At 47.3% G+C, this 13,158-nt stretch overlaps 1 protein-coding gene across 1 annotated transcript; it reads left to right on the forward strand.

The window, feature by feature from the left end:
• Positions 1–272: 272 nt before the first annotated feature.
• LOC135276649 (pregnancy-specific beta-1-glycoprotein 8-like) lies at positions 273–12,796 on the forward strand. The gene is made up of 5 exons (XM_064380680.1): positions 273–593; positions 1,486–1,845; positions 8,781–9,056; positions 11,753–12,031; positions 12,426–12,796. The coding sequence occupies exons 1-5, from the start codon at positions 530–532 to the stop codon at positions 12,686–12,688; spliced, it is 1,242 nt and encodes a 413-aa protein (XP_064236750.1). The 5' UTR covers positions 273–529; the 3' UTR covers positions 12,689–12,796.
• The last annotated feature ends 362 nt before the right edge of the window (positions 12,797–13,158 follow it).

Here is a 13,158-nt window from a genome sequence, read left to right on the forward strand (position 1 = left end):
AGGCGTCCCTGTGACAAGGACATGGTGGAGCCCCAGGCCCCTGCACTGAAGGGAAGAGCCAGATGGGGATGAGAGAGGGCAAAGGGTGTGAACGTGCATCCTGACCCAGAGCCATGGGGACAGCAGGAGGCTGAGGCTCAGGACTGTGCTTGCCCAACATACAGGGTATGTGTGTGACTGTAAGTGTCTGTGTGTGTCTCTTTTGTGTGTGTGTGTGTATCTATGTTTCTGCACATAGTGTGTGAAGAGGTGGGTGAAAGAATCACTGCTGAAGGAGGCAGAGCAGTTCCCAGGGGCCTGAAACACAGAAAAAAGGAAAAAGAGAAGGAGGGAAAAGGAGGCAGGACTGAGGGGAGGGGACGAGAGGTGTCCTGGGTACAGACCCCGCCCATGAGACTGATAAGTGCTCCTGCCAGGGAAGAGGCTCAGTGCAGGAGGAGGAAGGACAGCAGAGCTGCCAGCCAGGATCTGAAAGTTTCTGGATCCCAGGCTCATCTCCACAGAGGAGGACACACAGGCAGCAGAGACCATGGTGTTCCCCTTAGCACCTCCCTGCACACAGCGCATCACCTGGCAGGGGTTCCTGCTCACAGGTGAGGAGAGCACAGGAGGAGGAAGTGCAGTTACTGGCTGGGGTCTCCTGGGGAGGAGGGGGCTCTAAAAAAGAAACAAGGCTCTGTTGGAGCCTAGATAGGGGGAAAATACACCAGAAAGGGACAGGGGTCAAAACAGGAAAATCTCAGTGAACTGGAATTGGTAAGAGGCAAGAAAATCTCAAGTGTTCTGTTTTCCTGGTTAATTATCACTGGCCACTACATTTCATAAAATGAGAATAACTATATCAATGACACTTAAAAACATAAGCAGGGCATGAAACAGTGTCCTCAGCCAAAAACCTCAACAGTTGGGAAAGGAAAAAAACACCACCAGGATGTGGAGGGCCCCGGGAACTCTCACACCTACAGGAGTCTGCAGTCTTTCCCAGGTACTAGGGTGCAACCAAGATCACAAAGCATCTGTCCTCATGGAGCTCATGCTCTCATGGGGAGGAAGACAAACATGCAAAGAGATCTAGAATGTGAGGTCAGGTGTTGACAAGAGCCCTGGAGGGAACAGAGCAGGGAAAGGTCAGAAAGGGAAACCCAGGGTCTCCAGAGGAGGTGTCAAGAAAGAAGGCTTCTAAGGGTGCCCTGATGTGAACAGGATCTGAGGGCAGTGGGGAGGGAGCCAGGCAGCCCTGAGGGAAGAGGATTCCAAACAGCAAAACGGCCAAGGTCAGAAGTGTTGAAGGAATGGGGGTCATGCTGCTGACCTTGACCCAGTAGAACAGTAAGACACACAAACACACACACACACACACACATGAGGTGTATGTGTGTGTCTCTTCAAGGCTGAGGATTGAAGAGACCTTCTCAGGACTGAGCCCCATCTTTTCACCCCGATGTAAAGCTCTACATATTGACAGATGCTCTCTCTACCTCCTAGCGTCACTTTTAAACTTCTGGAACCCACCCACCACTGCCCAAGTCATGATCGAAGCCCAGCCACACGTTGTTTCAGAGGGGAAGGATGTTCTTCTACTTGTCCACAATTTGCCCCAGAATCTTACTGGCTACAGCTGGTACAGAGGAAAAATCAAGGACATCCACCATTACCTTACAGCATATTTAATAGACACTCACGAAATTATACGTGGGCCTGCATACAGTGGACGAGAAACAATATATTCCAATGCATCCCTGCTGATTGAGAAGGTCACCCTGAATGACGCAGGATCCTACACACTGCAAGTCAACACGCACGGTGATAGGAATAAAGGAGTAACTGGACATTTCACCTTACACCGTGAGTGATTCCACAGGATCCCTGGGTGGTGTCGGGTGGGGGGGTGGTCACTTCTACTTTGCACACACAGGATTGTCAGACCTGGACTGTCTGTGTTTCTCTCTGCGTTATGTCCCATGTTGGGGTTTGGGCATTTAGCACAGGACACATGCAGGGGAGACAAACTTCCACAGATCAGAATTCCTTTCCAGCATCCAGACCCCGCAGACATTCACTGCAGAGGAAGGACAGTCTGATGGGGGGACTCAGCAGGAGATCAGTCTCAGCCAAGCACCTCATGCCCTCTCCATAAACATGACCCTGAGGAAGACCCTGGAGAATGGAGTAGGGCTTGGCCTGGGGGGTCCCCTGGGATACTTTCAGAGCAGCTCAGCCCTAGAAGCCCCAACCCCAGACCCTATCCCAAAATCCTTACTCCAGATAAAGCTGAGGAGCCTGTGCGAGGGCCGGGTTGTGGCTTCCTGGGCAGGGCTTACTGGGAGCCAGGATTTACCAGCTGTCTGAGAACTGTGGCTCCTGGAGCTGCTCACCAGCCAGGGCTCAGCCCTCAGAGCCTCATCTGGGCAAGGACAGAACCTTCTTCACCCGATACTCAGAGTAGAGAGGACAGAAAGACAAGCTTTGTAGGCCATCAGTCAACTACCTTGGGAGGTTTAGGACACTCCATAGAAAGTCCAGTGTCCCCAGAAGCAGAAACAGAAGACAGAAGATGTACCTGGCAGCAGCTTGTCCACAGGGATCTGACCTAAAGGTGCTCTCTCATGGAGGCAACTCATAATAAATGTGGTTTGTGGGAACACCTCCTCTGTGCCAAGCATTAGGTCAGGTGAGTAATTTAAAGTGTATTTACAGATAGCATGAAAAGCCACAGACTTTGATGGAGAAAAAGCTTATTTGATGGAGAGAAAACTGAGGCACAGGAAGGCACAGTCACCAAACCAGAGTCACACAAACACCAAGGGCAGGTCAGAGTCCTGTGAGGTCTGTCTGCAGCCACAGGCCCATCCTCTCCACCAAAAGTGAGGGCTTACTGGGGTCTAAGGACCCTACAGTCATTTACTGGCTCAAATCCTTTCTTCTTAGGCATCCAAACCTCAGAGAAGTGAGGGCAAATGGACAGTTGATTAGTTTGTACTCCACAACTAAATCGCCTGCTTCAACTGTCAGAGTCAGGGCAAAACTGTCCAGGCCTCCCCCTTAGATCTTAACCCCGATCACTGAATCTAAAATCCTGTGTTTCCCAAAGTGGCGATGTCACTCTCGTGAGAGGATACAGGAGAGGCCTTTGTTTTCTTTCCCCATTCACAGCCTGCACCAGCGCAGGCCCAGCGGGAGATGCATACTCAGGAGTTCTCATGTCAAAAATGAAGGAATTGAATGAAGGAATGATCCGTAACCTCTTTAGGGACTGGATCCTGGATGCAGAATCCTAGGAGGTTCTAGCCACAGCTGTTCTTTGTCCTTCAGAGGCTGACACCTATGTTTCATCCCCTCTCTACCTCTTGCCCTAAAGCCACCCCACCTCATGTGACTTTGAAGCTCCTTGGCCACCAGAATGTTTTCAGGGCTCCCTGGTCCTGGACTGTGGCACTGGGGTCACCCAGTCCCTCGGGTCTCTGAGGTCACTGTAGCCCCCTCTCCTCACTGCCATCGGTGTCTCTGGCTCTCTCTGCTCCTCCGTGTCCCTCATCTTCCTCCCCCTTCATTCTAACTGGCAAGGCATGTCCTGCACAGTTTCCTCCACCTTAGGACTTCTCCAGACATTCCTTCTAACCAGGCTTATGATTCTGTTCCCTTCCCACTCACAGTGTGCCCGGGCCCACCTCCCAGGAATTAGGAAAGGCACAGAAATCAGCTGGAGTTGCCGCTCCTGCCAGGACATCTCAAGCCAATGTCCCCAGGTCACTAAGAGAATGAGCTTCCACTGTGTCCCCATCCAGGGCTCTTTCCCTGTGTGAGGCCGACATGTGGAAAACACCATGGGACAGGGATGGGAAGTACCTCCATCCACTCCTATAACTGCCAGACAAGTTCTTCTGGCCTTCTGCACAAACAATATCAACTTATAGAGATAGTGATTTGCAGTAAAGAAAGATTTTAAGTACTCCAACTCTGCCAAACAGGAGGACAGAGGTTTATTATTTCTCAAATCAGCCTCCCCAGTGGATCAAAAGTTAAGAGATTTTCAAGGAGTTGGCCGGGCACAGTGGCTTATGCCTGTAATTCCAGCACTTTGGGAGTCTGAGGTGGGTGGATCACAAGATCTGGAGATTGAGACCATCCTGGCTAACACGGTGAAACCCTGTCTCTACAAAAAAATTAGCCAGGCATGGTGTCACATGCCTTTAGTCCCAGATACTTTGGAGGATGAGGCAGGAGAATCACTTGAATCCAGGAGGCGGAGGTTGCAGTGAGCCAAGATTGCACCACTGCACTCCAGCCTGGGTGACAGAGCGAGACTCTGTCTCAAAAAAAAAGGAAAAAAAGATTTTCAAGGAGTTTCAGGGACACAGGACTAAAAAATAAGTACTGCTAATTGTTTGGGGATGATATCATGCAGGTAGGGGGAAATGATCTGTCTTTGTGGAATCCGCCTCTAGGTGGGTACCACATGACTGGATGAGCCATTAGTCTTTGGTACAGAGGATGTCGGCTGGTTGCCAGAATGCAAAATCTGAGAAACATCTCAAAAGACCAATCTGAGGTTCTACAATAGTGATGTTATCTATAGGAGCAATTAGTCACATATTTTGTAAACTCCAGCCTAATGATATTGGAACAGTAAGGGATTATAGACTGTGCCTACATTTTAGCAGAATTCAGGCTGCTCCTATAATCTTAATCTCATGATCTTTCATTAGTTTTACAAAGGCAGCCCCTGGGCAATAAGGGAATTAGTTTCACGGAGGAACTATTATCACTCTTGCTTCAAAGTTAAAGCATAAACTAAATTCCGCCCATGGTTAGCCTGGCCTATGCCCAGGAATGAGTGAGGACAGCCAGCCTGAGGCTAGACACCGGATGGAGTCGGCCATCTAGTTTGCTCTCACTGTTGTCATCTTTGCACTGACTCACCGGGGTGTCACAGGCTGGACAAGCCTGCAGTCCCCAAACCCCATGGGCTCATTTCACCCATGTCACTCGTGATTACATCCGCAACCTGCTGTGGAGCTCACATTCTCCAGTCACTTCCTAGAGGCTTCTGGTTTCCTGTCAGGCACATAACAAGCTGGAGATTTGTCATTCAGTTCCAACAGCAAGTAAAACACTGAACAAACTCAAAACTCAACAACTCTCCAAAATCCCTCAGAGATGTGAGGTCTCAGTGCCAACTGACCCACATATTGGAGAGAGTGACAGGCAAAGACAGATCAGCAACCTCATCTGAGCAGAAACCCCAGCACAGAAACCCCAGTGGGAACCAGTGCTGGGGACAGAGAACCTGAACTGTAACTGGTGAGTTGCCAAAGAATCAATGCGGACAAGACCCAGAGGGAAACACTCGAGGGGATGGACCACTTTTGAGAACAGGGGCACTTTTTGTGACTCTTAGCTTCTGGAGCTCTACCAGGCTTTTGCAGTGAATATTCACTAAAAATATCCTCATCCTTTCTGTCGGGGGAGGGTAAAGGAACAACCTGAAGATATGCCAGTGAATTCTATTCTTCTTAATAAGACCTGCCTTTAAGAGAAACTATTTTACCACAGCCTAATCAGCTAGGGTTTTGTCAGAGCCTAAATGGCCTGGAGGAGAGAAAATATCCCACTCCAAATTCCTCTAGCCATTATGTCTCACCTAAAATGAAGACAAACCTGAGAGGCTTCAAGTTTTTGTGTCCTGGGGAGTGTCCTCTGCTGTGAGTGTCACAAGGGGCACTTGTGACATTCACAGCACAGGACCACTTGTGATATTCACAGCCCAGGGCACAGACCTCATCCAGGACCACAGAACCCTTCCCTCTCCACTCACTACCACATCATTGAATGCCTGCTCTCTCAAGTCCCTTTACCCACTACATCATGTCTGACTTTCCACAAATCATACAAGACAGACTATGACAATATATATATATATATATATATAAATATATATATATGAATATATACGCAATTTGAAAGAGCAAGGATTAGAACAAAACATAGATGTGACAGATGTGTTGAAATTATCAGACTGGGAATTTTTTTTTTTTTTTGAGATGGAGTTTTTGCTCTTCTTGCCCAGGCTGGAATGCAGTGGCACAATCTCAGCTCACTGCAACCTCTCCCTCCCAGGTTCAAGTGATTCGCCTGCCTCAGCCTCCTGAGTAGCTGGGATTACAGGCTCCTGCCACCATGCCTGGCTAATTTTGTATTTTTAGTAGAGATGCATTTCTCCATGTTGGTCAAGTTGGTCTCAAACTCCCAACCTCAGGTGATCTGCCTGCCTCAGCCTCACAAAGTCCTGGGATTACAGGTGTGAGCCACTGCACACAGCCCATACTGGGAATTTAAAAGAAATGTGATTAAGGGTTATAATTTAAAAATAGACACCATGCAGGAACAGATGAATGATGTAAGCAGAGAGATGAATATTCTAAGAAAGAATCAACAGAAATGCTAGAGATAAAAACTACCGTTAGAGAAATGAAGAATGCCTTTGATGGGCTTACTGATAGACTGGACACAGCCGAGGAAAGAATCCCTAGCTGGAGGATGTGTCAATAGGAGCGTCCAAAACTGAAACAGAAAAGTTCAAAAACGGTGGAAAAAACAAGCAGAACAACATATTCAACTACATGTTTAATATTTTGTATTGAAAATAGCAATTTTTAAATTTTATAGTTGTGGGTGAACTGCAAAGTCTGTAACATACATGTAATGGGAATACTGGTGGTTTGGGGGAGCAGTTGGAGGTGGTGAGGTGGGTGCTATCTGATGGTTTTACTGTCTGTTCCACATATGCCTGTTTCCTCATGAGGATGCCATTTTCATAAGTTGGGGTTCTTCATGTGGAGAGACACACGAGCCACTGGCATCTCACTTAGACTCTTCCTAATTAACATGAACTTAAACTCTAGTTGTGTTTCCTGAGGTTACGAGAAAATGAAGAAAGCATTTCACATACCTGTTGTGGGCTCCTCCCCATTTTTCCTAACTCTGCACAGAAATGAGAAGCAGGGAGCTCTTTCTATATTTACTAACACAACACACATCACTTCTCTTAATTTGGCATCATTCCTCCCTTTATGTAATTGACACACCTAAGACTCTCTCTCTCACCAGTTCTGTCCTTTGATTGGGACTCTCTACTTGGAGAGTGGCTCATTTCAACTCACCTTCGGCTTCTTCCTTTGAGCATAGTGTGATCCTGCTGGAATTCACAACACACCTAAACCTTATTTTGCTATCAAGAGAAATACTACTGCCAGCAATTGATCTTAGATGTTTGGACCATCAATAAAAATGTCCACTTACAAAAAAATTTTCATGTTGCCACCAAATATTTTCTGTTACTAGAGTCAGAACATAACATGAGGTCTGAACTCCTGACAACTTTTTATATTATTACAAATTGAGCAGCCAAAATCTAAAAATCCAAAATCTGAAATGCCCCAAAATCCAACACTCCTCACCACTTCTGTGATGCAAAAAAGAAGCGCTCACTGGAGCATTTGGATTTACTACTTTTTCAGATTTTGGATGCTAAACCATTAAGTACACTGCAAATATTCCAAAATCAAACCAAGCTAGAAATCCAAAACACTTCTGGTTTTAGGCTTTCTGCATAAGGAATCCTTTATTCATATAAATTATAGGCATGTAGCTGTACAGCAGATCTCTAGAACCTCCTCATCCTGCATAACTGAAACTGCACACCCATTGAACAATACCCTATTCTCCTGACCCCAGCTCCTGGCAACTACCATTCTATTCTCTGACTCACTCTGGAATGCACTGATGTGAGGTCCATAGAGTAGTCAAAATCCTGGAATCACAGAGTAGAATGTCTAATGAGACAAAGTATCTGCAAGACTTCTTCCCAAATTTTGGTCTCATGTCCAAAGACTTATGATCCATGAGGTGCAGATTTCCAGCAGTTCCTGCTCTCCCTTTCCATGAGTCAGTTCTGCATTTGCAAACATCCACATGTATTTCTACAAAGATCCACATGGTCCTCACCTTCACTCTACAAGGGGAAAGAGAGTATCATGGACCCAGAACAGGGAACATGGTCTTGCTCCAAAGCTGCCAGCTCTTGCCTGTCCCCTTCACTCTTTCTAGATCATTCCTTGGACTCTGCTCTATCTTTAGAGTCACTGGCTCAAGTCAGTCACTATGAAACCACTGGGGGAAACTGCCCCACCTTGGGCCTCCACTGCCTGATGGTTGAACTCACCTCCAGGCTTGCTCCTGGCCTCCCCTGTGTTACTTCTGCTGAAGTACCCAGTCCCAGGCCAGGCTGCCCAGTACCCACAGGGTACCCAAAGGACAATGGTAAGTTCCATCATCACTCATCTCTAGGATGTCCTTGCAAAGGGAAGCTGCAGAGAAAACATACCAGGGGGAAAAGTAAAACTGAAACTGAAAAGATTCCAGCAGCTGCATGTTCCAGGTGAGGACCACAAGGTGGGCCAGGCAGGCAGCTGGAGAGGGAGGGACTCAGAGACACACCAGGAGCTGTGACTCTTGGTCCTGTGTCTTTGCATGACCCAACAGAGCTGCTTCATTCACACTTGAGAAAGTCTGTACTTCTCCCACATAAAGCAGGCAGCCTCACTATCTCTGAGCCCTCAGATTGCCATGCATCTGTCTTGTAACACACACACACCTGCCATGGGGTTGAAGGACTTCAGTAGGCTGAGAGGTGGGAGATGCCAACTCTCACTGAAAAATGCCTTTGGAGGAATCAAACGTGCCACACAGGGTAATCAGAATTCTCTCTGTTATGTGCACAGTGGAGACTCCCAAGCCCTCCATCATCATCAGCAACTCAAACCCCAGGAAGACTGAGACTGTGACCTTATCCTGTGAACCTGAGATTCAGGAAGCAAGCTACCTGTGGTGGATAAATGGTCAGAGCCTCCCAATCAGTAGCACGTGGGAGCTGTCCAATAACAACAGAACCCTCATTCTATTCAATGTCACGGAGAATGATGCAGGATCCTATGAATGCGAAGTGAAGAACCCAGTGAGTGCCAGCCGCAGTGATCCAGTCACCCTGAATGTCCTTCGTGAGTATTGTCTGTTCCTCTGTGGGCCCAGGCTTCCATCCCAGATACACATGGCCAGTGGCCAGGCCTCTCAGGTCCAAATACAGAGACCTTTAACCCTGGACATCGAAGCTGGCCATGATTTTCTGCCCTGGGCAAACCAGAGTAGGCCTAGCCTTAATCAAAAAAGGGAAGAAAGGGGCTGCTCCTGTCACAGGAGGCTCAGGGTCCACAGCTTGTGATGAAAGAAACAGGTGAGTGTCTCAGGCTCCAGATCAGTGAACACAGCAGGGGTTTACCTGGGACTTCGGTGCTGTGACTTGGTTCACAGGGTCACTATGGCCCTTCCACAGATCAGGAGCTTCCACTTCCCCCTGACAATATCACCTGTGGCTTTATTCTCTTTGCTCCAGATGGCCTGGATGCCCCTACCATTTCTTCTTCATACAACTATTACCATCCAGGGGAAATCCCCAAGGTCTCCTGCCTCACAGACTCTCACCCACTGGAAGAGCATTCTTGGCTGATTGATGGGAAGTTCCAGCAATCAGCACAAGTGTCTTTATCCCCAAAATCACTAAAGCACAGAGGGGTCTATAACTGTGTCCTCCATAACTCAGACACTGGCAGAACACATCTCATAATCAAGAGGATCACAGTCCCTTGTAAGTGGATTCCTAGAGGACTGGCAATGTTTCCCAGTGAGGTCTATCTGGATAGCAGGAAAGAGCCACCTGCCCTCTGCAAAGGGAGAGGGGACATCAAAAACCCATGACAGGGAATGTTTCTACTCCAAAGCCACCAGCTTTGGCCTGTCCACTTCACTCTTTCTAGATGATTCTTTAGACTATACACTAACAATGAACAATCTGAAAGGAAATTAAGAATTTCAATTGACATTAACATCAAAAGGAATAAAATGTTTTGAAATAATTTTAATCAGAAAGGTCAAAGTATTCTACTCTGAAAAATACAAAACATTGCTGAAAGAAATTGAAGATGACATCAATAAATGGAAAAACATTTCATTTGCATGGACTTGAAGACTCAATACTGTTAGGAAGACAGCACCACCCAAAGTGAGCTGCAGCTTCAGCCCAACCCCTACCAGAATCCCAGTAACTGTTTCTGAAGAAGTAGAAATATCTGTCCTAAATCTGACCTGACGGGCTCTTATTAATGACTACCACAACATAGACACTGAGAGAAAGAAGCAACCATGGGAAGGTGGAAAGTTCTGATGACACAGAAAATAACAACCAGCCCTTCTCACATCTCAAAGCATTCAAAAATATGTGAGTGCAGCAGGGCCAGTAGGGAATTCACCAAAGACTGATCACCAAGCTAGAAACGTGGTGAGGAACAAAAGAAGGCAGGAATGTATCAGACTTGTCCACTCCCACTTTTGCCTGCTAATCTGATGCTGAAAAGAAATGCTCACTAGAGCATTTTGGATTTTGAATCTTTCAGATTTGGGATGCAAATCAGTAAGTATATGGCAAATATTTCAGAATCAAAATATGTCAGAAAAAGAAAACCTTTTCATCGTAAGTCTTATGCATAAGAAATACTCAATCTGTGTGAAGTACAGGCATTGCTGTACAGCAGATGTCTAGAACCTCCCCATCTCTCATAACTGAAACTGCACACCAATCAATAACTCCTCATTCTACCCACTACCAGCTCCTGGCAACCAGCAGTCTCTCCTGATTCACTCTGGAATCCACTTATATGAGGTCCCTAGAGTAGTCAAACCCATGGAATCAGAGTAGAATGTTCAATGAAAGAAAATATTTGCAAAACTTCTTCCCAAATTTCTGTCTCATATCCATCAAACACACATGGTCTGTGAGGACCAGATTTCCAGCAATTCACGCTCCCCATTTCTGCCCGTCAGCCCTGCATTTGCAAATATCCATGTGTACTGCTAGAAGGATTTCCACGGTCCTCACCTGCCCTCTGCAGAAGGAGAGGAAACTTCAAGAACCCAGGACAGGGAATATGGTTCTGTTCCAAAGCCACCATCTCTTGCCTGTCCCCTACACTCTTTCTAGGTCATTCCTTGGACTCTGCTCTATCTCTAGAGATCACTGGCTCAAGTCAGTCACTATGAAACATCTGGGGAAAACTGCCCCACCTTGTGCCTCCACTGCCTGATGGCTGAACTGACCTCCAGGCTTGACTCTGGTCTCCCCTGGCTTATTTCTGCTGAAACATCCAGTCCCAGGCCAGGCTGCCCAGTACCTTCAGGGTTTCAGGACAATGGGAACTCCCATTATTACTCATCTCTAGAATGTCCTTGGAAAGGGAAGCTGCAGAGAAAATACATCTAAGAGGGCAAAGTAGGATGGAATTTGGAAGGGACACAGCAGTCGCACATTCCAGGTGAGGAACCCAAGGTGGGCCAGCCAGTCAGCTGATTAGGGAAGGACTGGGAGGGCACCAGGGGCTGTGACTCCCACTCACATGTCTGTTCATGACCCAACACTGCTGCTCAATTCACACTTGAGAGCCTGTGCTTCCCTAAGACAGAGCAGGTGGCCTCACTGTCTTGGAGCGCTTAGATCATCGTACATCTGTCTTGTGACACACATACCAGCCATTGGCTTTCAAGGACTTGGGTGGGCTGAGAGGTGGGAGATGTAACTCTGATTGAAAGATGCCTGTGGAGGAATCAAAGATGCCACACAGGGAAATCTTCTCTGTTATCTCCACAGCACAGTTGCCCAAAGCCTCCAAAACTAGCAACAAATTCAACGCCGTGGAACATGAGGACGATGTAACCTTAACTTGTGTTCTTGAAATTGAAAACGCCACCTACTGGTGGTGGGTAAATGGTCAGAGCCTCACGTTCAGTCCCAGGATACAGCTGTCTCATGATTACAGGACCCTCACTCTACACAGTGTCACAAGAAATGACACAGGATCCTATGAATGTGAAATACGGACCTCAGTGTATGCCATCCACAGTGACCCAGTCACCCTAAATGTCCTCTGTGAGTATCTTTTGTTCCTCTGTGGGCCAGGCCACCAGCTCAAATCCAAACACCCAGAGGCCAGGACTCTCAGTCTCTCTCAGGTTCAAGTACGACACCTTTACTTCTGGACACCCGAGCTGGCCATGACTTCTTGCCCTGGGAAATCTGGGTGGGCACAGTCTTGACCAAGAATATAGGGGGAGGGATGCTTGTCATGGGCGACTTGGGGTCCACAGCTTGTGATGGGAGAAACAGGTGAATACTTCAGGCTTTGGCTCAGTGAACACAGAGGTGGTTTGGCTGGGACTTTATGGTGTGACTTAGCTCAGAGGAAAAGTGTATCCCTTTAACTGACCAGGACCATCCCCTTCCCTCAGAGGAGGTTACCTGTGGCTTTAATCTTTTGCTCCAGATGGTCCAGATGTCCCCAGGATTTCTCCTTCAGATACCCTTTACCGTCGAGGAGGAAACCTCCACCTCTCCTGCTTAGCAGATTCTAACCCACCGGCACAGTATCATTGGATGGTTAATGAGACATTTCTGCCACCAGGAAAAGAGGTCTTTGTCCCCCAGATCACTAAAAAGAATAGTGGGCGCTATGTTTGTTTTGCTCAGAACTCAGTCACTGGCAAGAGAAGCTTCGCATTCAAAAAGATCAAAGTCGTTGGTAAGTGAATCCCAGCATCATTGGCAGTAGGTTTTTAGATGGAGTCTATCTGGCTTTCAGAGAAAGTCAGGAAAACATTTTTATTCCCAGCCTGTGTCCCATAGGCACAAGCAAATCCTAAATTCTCCTCCTGAACCCTCCCAATTGGTCTCTACAGACTCTGTTTTCCTTGTTTTTCTGATTTCTCATGACTGACCTTGCGTCCGGCCTGAGCAATGTAGGGAGGGGGCTTTGTCAGGCCTGAGCCCTATGCGGTGGAAGAGGCTTCACAGAGGGACAAGAAGGAGAGGCCTCAAGATCAGTTGCTTCTCGTTGTCACCAACACATCCCTTTCTGTCACGTCTTTGTTTTCTTTTACCTACTGCATGAGCTTCAAGAAACATCTGAGGCTTTGAAACAAGCTCACACTTTTCCCCCAGATGAGAGGAGGAAGCCCCTTGGATGAGGGAGGAGCAGCTCAGACTCTGCTCCCTGCTCT

Source organism: Aotus nancymaae, unplaced genomic scaffold (assembly GCF_030222135.1).
Source record: "Aotus nancymaae isolate 86718 unplaced genomic scaffold, 86718_ANA_hifiasm-v0.15.2.pri h1tg000028l, whole genome shotgun sequence".
In the NCBI taxonomy this organism is placed as follows: domain Eukaryota; kingdom Metazoa; phylum Chordata; class Mammalia; order Primates; family Aotidae; genus Aotus; species Aotus nancymaae.